Source organism: Sus scrofa, chromosome 9 (assembly GCF_000003025.6).
Source record: "Sus scrofa isolate TJ Tabasco breed Duroc chromosome 9, Sscrofa11.1, whole genome shotgun sequence".
Taxonomy (NCBI): domain Eukaryota; kingdom Metazoa; phylum Chordata; class Mammalia; order Artiodactyla; family Suidae; genus Sus; species Sus scrofa.
In genome coordinates, this window is record NC_010451.4 from 53,511,147 (window position 1) to 53,527,275 (window position 16,129).

General features: G+C 56.3%; 1 protein-coding gene across 5 annotated transcripts in view; it reads right to left on the reverse strand.

Moving 5' to 3' along the window:
- KIRREL3 (kin of IRRE like 3 (Drosophila)) overlaps nt 1–16,129 on the reverse strand; it is a 572,756-nt gene that overhangs the window by 17,412 nt on the left and 539,215 nt on the right. For all 5 annotated transcript variants that reach the window (XM_021063119.1, XM_021063117.1, XM_021063118.1 and 2 more), the window contains 4 exons: nt 9,709–9,814; nt 4,610–4,758; nt 3,146–3,273; nt 1,816–1,942 (listed from right to left, as the gene is read on the reverse strand). In XM_021063119.1, coding sequence (XP_020918778.1) covers nt 1,816–1,942; nt 3,146–3,273; nt 4,610–4,758; nt 9,709–9,814 — 510 coding nt within the window. The remainder of the gene's footprint in view (nt 1–1,815; nt 1,943–3,145; nt 3,274–4,609; nt 4,759–9,708; nt 9,815–16,129) is intronic.

Consider the following 16,129-nt stretch of genomic DNA (forward strand, 5'->3'; position numbering starts at 1 on the left):
CTCCAATCTCTGGGGTGTTTTTCTTCCTGGCAGCCTAGGGGAGCTTGGGCCCAAAGGATTGGAGGCAGAGGAGGGGGTTGCAAAGATGGAGGCTGGAGGGTGTAGATTAAACCCCGGAGAGACACTGGGGCCCCAGCTAGGGGGGACCCACCCAAGAGGAATGTTCCTCTGAGGTGTATGTTCCCTCCTCAAGAAATCACTTTGAATCTCTGTTGGGAGAGGCTTGAAAGTCTAAAGTGACAAAGGGAATGTTGGTCCCTCCTTTATTCACAGTGTTTCTCCTAGAAACCAGGATGCTCGTTTAAGCTTCAGCTTGGGAACCCTGGGGGCCACGTGTGAGTCTGAGGGTCCCCAGCCTGGCTGGTCACAGGGCCATCAGACCGGAGCTGGCTGCAGTCACGGGCCAGCGCGACTCCCAGAGCTCTTCCAGAGAGGGCACTGGGGGAGCGGCTGATTTCACCAGGGCCTGGCGCCTGAGTGAGTGTCAGACACTGGAGCGGCAGGAAAAGGCTGCAGCCTGTGTTGCCATGGATATACGGAGGCGCGATCAGATGCTGTTATTTTTAGCCCTGCAGTGCCAATTTATTGGTGGCATCCTGGGGACACAGAGGGAAGGCAGGAAGGCTCCCGAGTCAGGGTTCTGCTGAGGACAGATGGCTCTGGGGTCCAGGTAGAATCATCCTCCCTCTGGGGCTGCCAGGGCTCTTGCGGAAGGGGGAGGAAGGAAAGAGAGGGAGGGGGGCTGGTAATGGGGACAGCAGAGGGGGGGGTGGCTGAGGAAGGACCAAGCGGATTTCAGTCTCTAGCAAAGGGGAGACTAGGTGAGGCTGTTAGTGGGCAGCTTTTTGGGTCAAGATGAAACCACCTGGGCTGATTTCCGGATCTCTGCTGAGCCACTTACTAGGGCCTTGGTCTAGGCGGGGATGCAGAGCCCCTGAAGACACGGGTCTGTGCCTTGGTTCCTGCTGGGGCTCAGGGCCTCTGGGCTCGACTGGAGATAGGCTACATGGGAGCAGGGGGCCTGCAAGGAAGCTGAACACCCAGAGGAGGGGGACGTTTGAAACACAGAGGGAGATGCCTTAGCCTTCTCACCCTCTCAGGCCAGCAGCGTTGGTGGCCAGGGTGGCCCAGGCACACGTCTTGGCAGGGACATCGAATTTCCATCCTGGTGCCACAGCCTTCTGGAGTCTCACCTGAGCTAGGTCCCAGCCTCTCTGTGACCTGCATCCCATCATCCAGGCCGTGTCCCCTGAGTGTCTCAAGGGACAGTTATCAGGTGACTCACACTGTGTTCTTGGAGAGAGATGGCAATGCCCTCCTGCAGGAATGATCTTATTATATATAATAAGTCACATTCCCTGCCTTCAAGAGACCCCTGAACTTGGTCTCATGGGGATGGTGGCAGGTCTTCCTGGCCAAGCATCTCTAATGCACTGGGAAATGACAGACCAGGAATTGCAGAGATGTCCCCTAAAATTCCCACCAGAGCCAAGGCCAAGGCCAAGGTCAAAGGGTGGTTATGGGATCTATGGCTGCTGCCCAGTGATCCTCTGACCCTTTTTTTCCTGGCCAGGACAAAGCTCATCAGCCATCGCTTTTAGGCTGAGACCCCTTAGAAGGAGCACAGAGGAGGGGGGTGACCAGAAAACCACCCAGGCTCTGCCTCCCCTCAGGCTGGATTCCGACACAGATTTGAAGATGTGGGTGTGATCGCTATAGACCCACAGGGCCCAGAACCAACGTCGGCCCTTTGGGGACAATGCCTGGGACACTCTGGGCCCCTTCCAACTCCCCCCTTTGTAAGTGGGGTCTTACCATTGACAGTCAGGGTCACTTCTCGCTCCCCAGCCCCCACGCGGGGCACCACGGCTCGGCACACATACTTCCCCGCGTCCTCTTGGCGGACGGTTTTGAGAGTCAAAGTCTTCTCATTGCTCAGGACCTGGGAGAGGCGGGGAGGGTCAGGCACCAGGAGTAGGGCCAGTTTTCTGTCTCGGAACAGCTGAGAGGCAGGCAGGGTCTCCAGCATCTCAGTGACAACCAGGGCTGGGGCAGGGGGCAGAACGTTTTATCGCACAGGGTGCCCGGTGCGCTGTCGGTGGGGGAGCCCACAGCACAGGGGACCCCGTGTAGGTGGAGATGCTCTGTCCCATGGCTGTGCTGAGGGGTGGCTGTTCAGGGGAGGGGTGCCTGTGGGTGGAGGAGGGGGTCTCCCTGGCTGGGACCCCCAGACTTTCTCATTCAGGGGGGCTGCCAACCAGCCTGTATCAGGCTGGTCATGGGTGAGGCTGTCCTACAATGGAGCTTCTTTGAAGGTCGCAGACCTGTCTTTCCGGAGTCATTTGCTGTGTCCCTTTGGGATGAGGTTTGGGGTGATGAGGAGGAAACGAGCTTTAGCTGCTCCCAGTTGGAATCCTCACTTGTGTTGGTTTGGGTGTTAACTATCCTCTCTGATGCTCCGTCCTTATCCCCATAATGGGGCAGTGAGGCTCAGAGGTTAGTGTGGTATAAAGAGGAACATGGGAAGAGAGCAAAGCTCCTCAAAATTGAAGGGTTATGACTATTGGGGCGAAGTGACTTGTCACCCCCAGTGTCTTGGGGATCATCTGCTTTTCTTCTTCTTCTTCTTTTTTTTTTTTTTTTTTTTTTGGTCTTTTTGTCTCTTAGGGCCACACCCGTGGCATATGGAAGTTCCCAGGGTAGGGGTTGAGTCAGAGCTGCAGCTGCCAGCCTACGCCACAGCCACAGCAACACCAGATCTGAGCCGCGTCTGCAACCTACACCACAGCTCAAGGCAACACCAGATCCTTAACCCACTGAGTGAGGCCAGGGATGGAACCCCAGTCCTCACGGATGCTAGTTGGGTTCATTTCCACTGCGCACGACGGGAACTCCCTTGCCTACTTTTCTTCTGAGGTTCACAGTAGGACAAAACTGCCCTGGCTCGATGTATTTAGGGCTGAGGGCTGTACATGCGGTACTTGGGGTTCCCTCTCCTATTTCTGGGGGCTTTCTTCCTTCAGTTTACAATGGAGGCTGACACCCCCAACTCAAGAAGGAGAGGGGCCCTGGGAGGCAGTTTCCTCCTGACCTGAGGTCCCCCTACCCTTGCCAGGGCTGTCCAGGGTCTGAGCTGCAGACTTACCACGCCGGAGCCCCGCTTCATCCAGACGATGGTCAGGGATGGGTTGCCTGTCCAGGCACAGCTGAAGACAGCATCAGAGCCCAGATCCACGAGCAGCGACTGGGGCTCTGTGGTCATCCTGGGCCCGACTGGAGGAGAGGGAGGAGGAAATAGGGCTCTGGGGACCCTCCTTGCTACCGACTCCCTTCCCCCATCCCTTCCTGCCATCCACGGCAGCCTCCTCCCACATCAATCCTCTGCCTGCCTGGGCCTGGGTCTGGGAGTGGGACTGGGAATTAAGCAGGAGGCCCCTCTCGCCACCGTGGCCTCCCTCGGATGCATCACGTGTGTAGGGAGCACCAGCCACAGATAAAGGTGCTCTGGTCCCATCTGTGCCTGGAGATGCCACCAGGGTTCTCCCATCCCCCTCCCTCTGTCCTGGTCCCAGGAAGCCCCCCAAAGGCCCAGTGTGTGGGCGGCAAAGCCTTTCTTTTATCCCAGAAACCCTGGGTCTTAGACTCTGTGCATCTGCCTTTAGGTCAATTGCCCACCTCCTGCAGGCCTTGGTTTGGTGATCTGGAGCCAAGTTCTCCATGCACCTGGCTCAGCTTCCTGGGCCCTCCTGGGGCCACCATGGGGCTGAGATAAGGAATGGGGGAGGCCAGGACTCCTGCGAGGGGTTCCTCCTCACCCCTCAAATTATCCTCTATCCCAGCCCCACCTCTTCAACCCACCCGAGTAGGTGGCTTCTGGTTTCCCACGCCCCTGCTAAGTTAGTGGAGGTCCCCCTGTGCCAGCCCTGATCGGTGCCTCCTGCTGACTGAGCCTGGGTCCCCAGAGCGGGGGTAGCAGTGGGGTTTCAGGTGTGGTGAAGGGTGGGCAGAGAGCGGCTTTCAGGGAACAGAGGGGGGACATCAGGGCCAGGGGACCCAGGTTAGTCCCTTGGTGCAAAAGGGGTGTCACAGCGCTTGCTCTTGAGGCCGCCGGGGGCGAGGGGGAGCAGGTATAAAGTCTGTAGAAGCGTTTCGGAATCTGTTAAGGGCAGTGGACGGCAGCCAGCGGCCGTTTGATAACCAGTGAACACAGCCAGCGGCTGTCTGCTACCCAACGAACACAGGCAGCGGCCGTCAGTGGTGGGCTGGCTTGCCGTGGGGCCCTGCCAGGCTGCCGCAGGGGCAGGAGTGGACCTCTCCAAGAGCCCCTGATGGGAGGCGGACCCCGTCTCAGTTCTCCTCCTGCCACTTACTCACTGAGACCTCAGGCCTCCGTCCCTTCAACTGGGCACTGGGAATAAGAATTCCAGCCTCCCGGGGGAATGAGGAGGGTCAGGATAAACTTGAAACAGCTCCCAGGGATGTTTTCAGTGACACGCATGGCATTAGGGCTTTGTGAGGCATCTTGTGTCGTGGGCCATGAGCCCACGATGGTGGCTCCCGCTCAGAGCCCGCTCGCCCCGGGGAGGCCCCTGGACAGCAGCGCACTCACAGTAGACGTCCACCGTGCGGCTGATGTTGGTGCTGCCCAGGGCGTTGGTCACCTCGCAGGAGACGGGCTCTGAGAAGTACGTGTAGTCCACGGTGGTCCGGTACACCTCGCCGGACGCCTCCTTGATGATCTGGCCCCGCTTGGCCCACCTGCAACACAGGCCCCGGGCTGGTGTGGACCATCAGCGGCAAGGGCGTCCCTCCCGCCCACGGACTTCTCTCTGGTCGTGGGCTGCGTCCATCCCACAGGAAAACTGGGCCTGGCGAGGGGCGATGTGGCAGCTCCCTGCACAGGGGTCCCGTCGGGGAAGGCTCCACAGAGGGGCCACTTCTTGAGCTAGGGGAGGGGTCGGTGGTGGAGGCGGTGGGCTCTGGTCCATGGGTCACCAGATAGTCAGCGGGATTTGATGAGCGGGTTCTTCTGGAGGGAGGTGGGTTGACTTTTCAGTGGGTGGGGAGATGGATGGTCCACCTGTCAGCTCCCAGACAGCTTGGCCGTCCTGCCCTGAGCTCTCGTGGGGGCCCTGTCCTCAACCACATTGGAAAGGAAGGAGGCCAAGTCTGTGACTGAAGAGGCCAAGGTCTAATGGTGTGTGCCCATCCACACTCCAACTCCTGCACACACATGCACCCATGCATGTGCACACACAGGACTCAGGAAGCTTGATTTCCAGATAAGGTGAGAAGCTGATGGACAGGGGTCAACAGTGGTCCCGACTCTCTCCCACTTGGCCGGCTCTCTCAGCTCCCCAGTCCTGCCTCCTGTCCCCCGGGGCGCAGCGGAGGGGGGGTCCTCTCATCCTGCCCGCTCTCCCTGAAAGCCCCTTTCAGCCTCCCTCCCAGACTCTTTCTCCTGCCCAGCCTCCATCTCCCACCCTGGCTCCATCAGCTGGTTTGCTGGAGGCTGGGGTTGGGGGTGGGGGGGGTCAGCTGTGGGCAGACAGCTGAGCTGACTTCTTTCATGGGCCAATCAATTAGTGTCCTGGGCCTGGCCCTGGGGCGGTGATCCCTGCATTGGGCCGGTGGCCAGGCAGCCTATTGTCTGTGGTCCATGCACCCCAGGGGTGCAGTGCCTGCGTGTGTGAGGCTGGGGCTTTCCTTACAGATGTCGGGGGGGGGGGGCCCTCCCCGGGTTTAATCCTATTGTGGATACAACTTGTTAAAAATCACACAACTTCCCACCAGGCTCTTCCTACTGCAGTTGAGGCCTCTTTTGGGGTGCACGTCTCTAGCAGAGCTGGGGAGGTTCCTTGGCCCTACAATTGTCACCCCCGGACCACGGCCCCCTGAGGCTTCCTTCTTAGAGCCTTTCCTGGTGCTGCAGAGGCCCACCTCCTGCCTGTCTGCCACCTGCTTCTGCTCAGCCCGCCTATCCTGCCGAGAGACGGCCTCCCACGGAACACAAGGCTGCCCGATGCCATTATTATTGTGAATTAATATTGGGTGGTTATTAAGAAGACGATTAATAATAACAATTATAGTTTAACAACAGAGCAAACCATCGCTCCCCCAGAGCTGAAGGAGCTTCCCAACAAACCATTATGAGTTATTCATGAATTGTTTCAATCACCAACTTTAATTTAATGGCCAGACTTAATAGTCGGGCACAACTTCTGCCCGAGGCGGATGAGTTCGGTACCAGATACACAGCTGGGGATCAGGGTCCCTGCCCTCCTCCATCCACCCTGTTGCAGTGAGGGCTCAGAAGGTGGGACACTGCGGGGTGAGTACCAGGCAGCTGGCTGGGCTGGGAGGAGGCTGGACGAGCTCCTCTTGCCTGCCTGGGCCACTGCTCCTGTCTGTCCAGAGCCCCAGAGGCTGGGGCTGGGGTGATCTTGGCCTCAGTGAGCGGGCCCGGATGGGCGGTCCTCTTCCATTACTGGGGGTCCCTGGAGAACAGAAGGCTTTCTCCCCACTCATCTGGGGCCCCTAAGAAGGGTGAACGCTCCACCAGTGGGGCTCCGAGGAACCTAGCACTGCTGGGGCTCCCTCAGGCCTGGAACCCAGCACCCCAGGTCGCATGGGTGTCCTCTTGCTAGGCCCGCCACCCCTCTCAAAGCCAAAGAAGGGAGACATAAGAAGAGGCCAAGTGGCCATGGGAAAGGAGACTTCCTGAGTGCGGCCCACGGAGCAGCGGCTGCTCTCAGCTCCCCAGGCCCGTCCCCAGGTTAGAGGTGGAGGGAGAGGGGGGGAATTGTGAATGTCTTCTCCCAGGGTCACAGGAGGCCAGGTAGGGGGGCTGAGCCTTTGGGGGACACCCCATGAATCCCCTGCTCACGTCTCACACAGCCAGTCTTTTTCTCCCCATCTTTCTTCCCCTCCCTCATCAAAAAAGTCCCTTACGGGGATCCCTTCTAGAAGCTCAAACCACTCCCTGAAGCAGTTGGCCACAAGATCCAGGGTGAGCCAGGGAGCAAGTCCCACTTCTTCCCAGCCCTCTCTCCCATCTTTCTCTTCTGTTTTGCAGCTTCCGTTCCTCTTCCTCTTCTCTCCTCCTATCCCTTCCCCCTCCTACTGCCCATCTACCCCCCAGCTACCACTGCTGCTGTCACCGCCTCTCCCAGCCCCTCAGAACAGGAGGCAGATTAAACCTTTCCCAATCAATGTCTAATTTGGCCTGAGCAAATGTAAGAGGATTAATTATTTATATCTCAGAATCGGGAGGCTGGCATGTCGCAGCCCACAGGCTGTCCGCAGTAGCCCACCCTTCACACTGGGAGGCAGACCCTGCCCTGTTCCCTGCTAGATGGGGGACAGGGGCCCCTGAGGGCTTCAGAGGGGAGCAGAGAGGCAGGTGAAGATGCACTCAGGTGTGCGTGGGGCCTGTTCTGCTCGCCCCGGGCTCCTGGTCCAGTGGGACCACCAAAGTGACTGCTGGGTCAGCTGGATGGGCTCCCATGCCCACCTGGGGCCTCTGGCTGGGTGCTGGGGTACAGAAAGGCATGCCTCTAATTTTCAGGATCATGGCTTTTATGCAGAACGGGGAGGAAGCAATCAACACCAGTGGACATTCAGAGATCCCTGTAGTCTTGTCGAAGTCAGTTGGGAGAAATCGGTGGACTCAGGTGATGAGATGTGGTTAAGGCGTCTCCTCTTGGATCCCAACACTACCTCAAGAAGGACCATCTGCCTGTGGGCTGAGCCCTCCCTGAGGCCAAGGGTCTGAGCTGGTGGGGATAGGCTCTGGCCACAGTGCCTCCAACCCCTTCCTCCCCGGGTCATCCCAGCTCGCCCACTTTTTCCTAGAGGCCAGGACTCCCCCAAAGCCTCTGGAGTCCTGGAGGAGGCCTGATCTGCTCCAAAGCATTTGTGGGGCCTTTGCGAATTGGAAGGCCAGGAGGGACACTGACAAGTTAGAACAAGTACGCATCTGCAGGGGCCCCGGCTCCTGGTTCCTCTGTGTGTGAGGGGCTGACGGGGACTCTGAGCTGCAGGGAAGGAGGCGGGTGGAGGGAAACCACAGGGTCCCCAGAGCCTGGGGAGACCTGTGTGTCCTGTGCTTGCTTGTTGGCTTCTTAACTCTTTAGTTTGGAAACTTAACTGTAACTTGGTAGTTATAGGAAAGTCACAAGAATGGTCCTATGGGAATGCCACGTTCCCTTTAACCTAGATTCCCCAGTTGTTAACATTTTGCCACATTTGCCTTTTGATGATCTCTCCATACGTAGATTAACACCTTATCATTGTCACGATGGAGGGTGAATGAGGGGTGTCTGATTGGGGGGTCAGTGGGAGAGAAGGGCAGCCCAGGGAAACTGGCATGAGAGATCTTTTCTGGCCACATGGTGAGTTTAGGGGTTGGGAGCAGAGAGCAGACGGCAGGGAGAAGCTGATCTGCTGCCAGAGTCTGGACTTCGCAGGTGCAGGATGGAAGCCCAGAAAAAGAGAGGCTCTTTGGGTGTTTCTTTCTGCCTATTTGTCACTTCGTCACCCTGCTAAACCAGACCTGTCCTCTGGACCTTGGGAGCATCCTGGAAGTCACCTGATCTTTCTCTGGCTTTTAGCCTGGTGAATGGTTAAATCGACAGACAGATGGGTTTTTCATCCTATTTAAAAATATCTTCGAGGATAAAGACGATGCCTTTCCTGGGTTTCTGGGTCCAACGAGGTATAATTATCTGCACAGCAGGGAGCACTGTCTTATGTCCAACCTAATTCTCTGTCTGCCTCTCTGGCCCATTTCCTCGCGTTCTGTCCTCTGGGCTGCCCTGTGTCTTGTTGTCCCTGGCCTCCACTCCCATCCGCCCACGTTTCCTAGTCTGGGACTATTAGCATCCTTGGCACTGGCTGATGCTGTGGTTTAATAAACCCATCTCGATGGTGGAGGCGACAGTGGGCTGCGGGGAAGGGCCAGGCAGAGTGAGGGCCATGGCAGGTGGCACAGGGCCCCTCAGGGAAGTAAGGGTCTGAGTCTGCCCTTTGAGCGCCTCGGTCCCTGAAAATCTTGTGTGATGGTGGTGCCTGGGCAGGACGGTGCCCAGAGGGGCAGCTCTGTGTGTTGATGGAGTGGGCAAGCCCACGTTCTGGTGCACCTAGTGCCTGCCACACACTTGCTCCATGCTCACAGCCATGAGTGGCTAAACTGCAGCTCCTGCCTTTAAGTTCGGTCCACAGGGAAAGACAAGCGTGTAAATGCAGTGGTGGTCTATCAGTGCTGTGAGCAAGAGCTGCACAGGGGCCTCAGGTGTGAATGAGCCGGGGAACCTGTCGGTCAGGGCTGGTTGTCCTGGAAATCCTACCCCGCCAGGTGAGCAGCTGGTGAACACAGGACTAGAATCCAGATGCTGATCATACTGGTTCTCCAGTCCTTTTAACTTTTTTTTTTTCCCCAGAGCCTCTTTTGTTCTTTACAGAAATAGGGGATAAACAAGCCACGCAAACCGAAGGAATGGTATCTTCTGCCTCAGAGGAACGGAGTGCGCGTTAATGAAGGAAAGGAGAATCTGCCTGCCCAGGGGTGGGCGCTGTGCCGGGAAGGATCTGGACGCTCACAGTGAACCAAGCCCTGCGCTGGACACCCAGGACCGCAGAGCACACTCACGTGACAGGCCGGGGTGGAAGGGGTCTGGGGGCCAGGCCGTGACTCACAGGGGCTCTTACCTGTACTGTGTGACAGCGGGGTTGGCCTTTGCAGAGCAGTGAAACGTGACGACGTTGTCCTCTAGCACCGGCTGTGGCTCCACCGACAGGTTGACAAGCGGGGGGTCTGCAGACAGAAGAGAAGACCTTGCAGAGTGGGGGGATGTGTGCACGGCTGGGGGGAATGAGTCCCCCGGGGTGACTGCCTGGGAGCCTCAGAGCAGCCACTCCCCTGGTAGTCCCCTGAAAGTTGGGGGCCTCAGCAGGGGGCTGGACATGCCCCATTCAGGCAGTCCTGGGGGTGGGGTCAGGGCTCCCGCTGTAAACTCGAGGCCCTGCTATCTGGGCCCCGGAGCTGCCCACCTTCCAGCTTTAGGAAGAACAAAACAGTTCAGAAAGGCGAGGTGGGAAGAGAGGGTGTGGGGGCATGAGGGGGACGTGGACACTAAGCCCCATTTAAATACAAGCGTTCTGTCTTTGAAATGTCTGTTTCATGTAAAGGTTCTGGTGCATCTGGTGCATTTACAGCCTTTCATCAGCCTAATCATCTCTGCTGAGTCCTGACTGGTGTCACCCAGCCCTCAGCTCCCCAGGCTGGGCTCGTCTCTCTCACTCAGCGTGATGAGAAGCCCAGCTCTGAAGTGCTAAATGGTAGGAGGTGGAGGAGACAGGAAGTCAGAGAGAGGGAGAGACAGGAGACAAGAGAAGCAGGGACACAGAGATGCATGGAGATCTGTGCCAAAGGGATGGGGGCAGCAGAGAGGGAGAGAGAGGGTGAGTGGAACAGAGGCAGAATAAGAAGAAGAGGCAGAAACACAGAGAAACAGACAGCAGAGACGGAGAGGGGTACAGAGAGAGGCTGATGGACATGCAGAGACGCATAGTCAAAGATTTCAGACTAAAAGCACAAAGACCGAGGGAGGAGTTCCCACTGTGGCTCAGAGGTAATGAACCCGACTAGTATCCATGAGGATGTGGGTTTGATCCCTGGCCTTGCTCAGTGGGTTAGGGATCCTGCATTGCAGTGGCTGTGGTGTAGGCTGGCAGCTATAGCTCTAATTTGACCCCTAGCCTGGGAACCTCCATATGCTGTGGGTGCTGCCCTAAAAAAGCAAAGAAAACAGACAGAGGGAGACCAAACAGAGGGAGACAGAAAATGACACAGGGCTGGGGAGAAAAACCCAACAAAATAATGAGGAGTAGACTAAAGAAAGAAACAGACATGGAGAGACTCAGAGAGGGAAATAGAGGGAGAGGATCCAGAGCAGGGAGACTGAGGTGGGGAATCACCCAGAGAGTGGCCTCGAGGTGGCCTGGCCCTCCCAACTCAGGGGAAGCTGGCTCAGGACCTTCTCTAGAAGCTTCGCATCAGGTGCCCAGGTCTCAGCACACTAGGCAGCCGTGTTCCCGGGTGGGTGAAGGGCAGGGGGGGACAATAGCCAGTGCCTGTTCTTCTGCCTGGTCGGCGCCTAGGGGTCAGGCTGGAGTTCAGCTCTAGGCTGAGTGAAGAGGGCAGCTGGGTCCCTGCATCCTTGCCAGACCCCTGGACCACATTTTCTGGCCCGTCCTCACCAATAAGCACAGCAAAGTGCTGGAAGGGTAGGGGGACTTTCTAGGGGTTCAGAGGCCATTGAGAAAGATGCTGACTCCTCTGGGTGCATATGCAGGGCACCATGGGGGGCACAACACCCCAGCTGCCTGGCCCAGCATCTGATTGAGATGATAGAGATGACATGGGTTTCCCGAGCCCCTCAGAGCATCATCTGCACAGCTGCCCAGCTGCAGACCGAGCCTCGCCCACCCTGGAGTTGGGATCATGGTCACTTGGCCTCCTGGTACCCTGTGGTGTTCAAGCTGGGCTGCACCTCACTGCCCAGGGCTGGGCCCTGGGGTCTTGGCCTGGGAAATGACCCCAGAGGTGGCATTGGCACCTGCAGATAGCTTGTTGAGACATGGGCAGATAAGGCAGGCGCAGGGGCCTGTTCTTCCCACGTTCTCCCCTAGTTCTGCCTGGGGACATTGATCCTGGCAGCATCTGCTGCTGGTACAGCCAGCTTGCTTGCCTTTTCCTGGAGAATTAATTACCAGGGAAGTGATGGGTTCTTCAGCAATCTCAGTCTTGGTTTTCTTTCTTTTCTTTTCTTTTTTTTTCTTTTTTTTTCTTTTTTTTGCCTTTTTTAGGGCTATACCTGAGGCATATGAAGGGTCCCAGACTAGGGGTTGAATTGGAGCTGCAGCCGCTGGCCTATGCCATAGCCACAGCAACATGAGATCCAAGCCACATCTGCGACTTACACCACAGCTCATGGCAATGCTGGATCCTTAACCCACCGAGCAGTGCCAGGGATTGAACCTGTGTCCTCGCAGATACTGGTTGGGTTTGTTAACCACTGAGCCAGGTCGGAAACTCCTCAGTCTTGGTTTTCAATGAGTGACTCCAGTGGTCCCAAAGATCCTTGGCCAGGAGGAGCCACGAGAGCTCTCCCCCCACCTCCAGGAGAGCCATGCCCACAGGACCCCACAGCCTCTCTTCAGCTGCTGCCCATCGCCTTGGTGCCCACCCACCCAGGTGAGGGCCAGCTTCCAGGCCAGTTCAAGAGACCCTAGAAACCTGCCACAGAATTTGGAGAAGCAATGACATCTAGTCACTTCTGATGGAACATGATGGAGGATAATGTGAGAAAAAGAATGTGTATGTATGTATGTATGTGTGTATATATATATATGTGGCTGGGTCACTTTGCTGTACAGTAGAAATTGACAGAACACTGTAAGTCAACTATAATGGAAAAATAAAAGTCTTAAAACAAACAAACCAAAGAAAAAAAAAGAAAAAAAAGTTTTTTAAAAAGGGAGCTCCTGTAGTGGCTCAGCAGAAATGAATCCGACTAGTATCCATTAGGATGAAAGTCTGCTCCCTGGCCTTGCTCAGTGCGTTAAGGATCTGGTGTTGCCGTGAGCTGTGGTGTAGGTCGCAGATGCATCTCAGATCCTGCGTGGCTGTGGCTGTGGCTGGCAGCTATAGCTCCAATTGGACCCCTAGCCTGGGAACCTCCATATGCTGCAGGTGTGGCCCTAAAAAGCAACAACAACAACAAAAAAGAACTTTGGGAAGAGTTGCAGGAGCCCTGGCCCCCACCTAGGTGTCCCTCATAAAAAGATGAGGCTTCGGGGGCAGGGAGGTGGAGCACACACCTGTTGGAGGACCCTTCCCACACCCTGCTCCACCACGGAGCTGCATTCCCAGCTCCTCCTGTGGATGCCTGTCTCCTGCAGCTTCCCCATGTCTCTGCAGCATCCTTGGGACCCAGGAGAACAGATCCCTGGGAAGCTCCCACCCTTGCCAGTGTCTTCTATGCCTCCACTCGGGGCCCAGAGCTGCCTGTGTCCCTCTCTCTGCCCCTTTCCTCTGCATGTACAAGAGATGAATTTTCAGGAGTCTACCAGGCTCCAGAGGTATAAATAGTTTATGTCATATCCGACTATTAAACATGATTTTAATCCCATTTGTGATGTCGGCTGCATAACTTGCAGGGGGGCAGCTTTGATGTAGCTGGTGGAACTGAGATCACATTGAACAGATGTTACAGCTGAGAGTCTGTTAGTGTTTCCATCAGCAACCTGCCTCTGTGTGTGTGTGTGTCTGTGTGTGTGCGTGCGCACGTTCAGGGGAAGTATTACATCGAGGGGGCGAGAAAAGAGAGAAACTCTATGACTCAGTGATTTTATAGCACATGCATTTGAAACTTGGCAGCTGGATGCAGAGTCCAGATGTAGCAAGACTTTGGGGGTGTTAAGCTTTCTCTCCCATTACTCAATCTGGGGGCTTTGTCTTCGGTTGGGTAACATCTAAAGACCAAGGGAAACAAACAACAAATGTGTTTTTGCTGAGTGTGGATGCTTCTTGGTTGACTGAGAAAATGAGCAGGTTTGCAAAGGCAGCTCTGATCCAGCCCGCGGTGTCCACGGCAAACAGCTGGATGTGTATTGAATGAACAAAGGAAGAAATGGGGGCCTGGGGAGAGCAGGAGGGCGGAGGTGGAGAGAGCACGCTCTTTTGCTGGGCAGGCACGGGCAGGCGCTTTCAGGAGTGGGGAGGCACGGACGGATGGAGACCCTCTCTGTTGGGGCTGTTGGGGGGATGAGGAGGGGCAGCCACACCCTTGTGACTGTGCACAGCAGTTGACAGGGGCCAGGCACTCTGCCAGGGTCACCACTGAAATGATTTACTCTAATCCCTCCAGCCAGCGTATGAGCCGAGCACTGTTACCTCCACGTACAGATGAGGAAACGGAGGCGCAAAGAGGTTAAATGACTAGGTCGGCATCCCTCAGTAAGTGGCAGAGCCAGAATTCAAACCAGGGGGAATGCTGTGGCTTTATTTATTTATTTTTTTAGGGCTTTACTTGCCTCATATAAAAGTTCCCAGGCGAGGGGTTGAATCAGAGCTGCAGCTGGCCAGCCAATGCCATGGCCACAGCAATGCCAGATCCAAGCCGAGTCTGAGACCTACACCACAGCTCACAGAAGCACCGGATCCTTAACCCACTGAGTGGGCCAGGGATCAAACCTGCGTCCTCATGGATACTAGTTAGGTAGGTTCCTTACCACTGAGCCACAGTGGGAACTCCAATGCTGTGGCTTTAACCATGCCCCTGACCTGCCTTGGACAGGGGCCCATCTAGGACACACCGCACCTGGGTTCTCAGCCTCACTCTGACCTCGTTTCCGATGTCTCCCTCCTCTGCTGGCTGAGTCATCCCTGGAAAGGAGGCCAGGAAGGCCCAGAGACCTGGCAAGGCTGGTATCCTCCTCCAGGGCATTCTGCTGTCTTTGTGCCCTGGTAAATGGATCATCTCATTAAAGTGCATTTCCAAGAATGTGTTTGAATAGTCAGCGGGCTGTTGTCCTGATGATGACTTTCTGCTTGTGTGATGGACAACAGGCTGGGGCAGAAGTACTGCTTCCTCTGGGTCTCTCCTGCCAGGGCCCAGGAGCCGACCAGGCGGTTTCTTCTGTGGGGGTCCCAGCCTCGGCCTCCTGACCTGCTGGGGATGGGTGGGGTTGAGGAGGGAGGGCTGCACAGTGGCCACAAGTGGCACCTTGGATGTCTTGTGTCTCCCACTCTCATTCCCCCCAGATTTGGCTTGTGTCTGGAGAGAGCTTGGATTCACAGTCAATTGTAGGGCAAGAAGAGTGCTTGGATGCCATTCAATCAAATCAGACACTGGTGTCCCTGGGGGTGAGGTGACAACTTAGGCCTGCACAGCTCACGGGTTGTGCAGCCTCTCTGGATGGTGGACTAGCACCCCCTCCTGGCATCTTGCTTCCCCTTCACGGCTGGCCTGCTGCTCTGTGCTGTGGCTGCTGCAAGAAGCAGGCGGGTGTGAAGACCCAGGGCCTGCCCTGGCATTGGGGAGGGAGGAACCTCTCTTAGGGCGACCTTGAACTTAGAGGACCTTCAGAGCGAGCACCTCCCTCCCATGACCCTGGTCCCAGCCCTGATGCCCCTGGCTCTCACTGGGTGAGGAATGGAAGAGCCCCGCCCACCCTCCCTGGCTGGGGTGGATGGGGAGGGGTTGTTAATAGCTGCTGAAGGTCAAGAATCCGAAATCTTTTCAAATGCCTCAGCTGTTGTGCCTGGGTGTCCACAGCAAGCCCATCTGAGGGTTTCAACAGTTTCTTCCGCCCCCTGGAACCTGCACAGAGCCTGCTAGGATTCCAAACGCTGAGGGAAGTCTGCTCTCTGGTTTCCAAACGGGCTCTGGAAACCCTGGGACTCCAGACCCCAGGTCCCCAAAGGGCCATGTGGAGTGCAGAATCTAGGGCCTGAGATGAGCCAGGGCTGCTGGGAGGTGTTTCTACACGGATTAGACTGGAAATGAGTAATATAACAAGGAGGAAAGGACCACCAGCCTGCAGCTCTGGCCTGTCCTTCAGAGCCTCTGGCCAATGCCCCCAGCATGTGGTGGCATCGTTCTCCAAGGCAGGGAGGGGAGGGGTTGAGAGAAGAAAAGTTCATTTCCGAGCGCTGAAACTTCCAACCTAAACCAGTCCAGTACCGAGAGGGAGGCACTGGGTCCCTGGTTGAGCTTGTCTTTGTTCCCAAGGAATGACAGACACTTGAGAGAGATTTTAGACCTTTAGGAGTCTCCTTTAGGGAATTTTGGGATGCGATGCTGGTGGGTTTTTTTTTTTTTTTTTTTAATAAGCAGATTCTTTTTATTTATTTATTTGTTTGTTTATTTATTGCCTTTTCTAGGTCCACACCCGCGGCATATGGAGGTTCACAGGCTAGGGGTCGAATTGGAGCTGTAGCCACCAGCCTATGCCAGAGCCACAGCACTGTGGGATCCAAGCCGCATCTGCGACCTATACCACAGCTCTTGGCAACACCGGATCCCCAACCCATTGAGCAAGGCCAGGGATCGAACCTGCAACC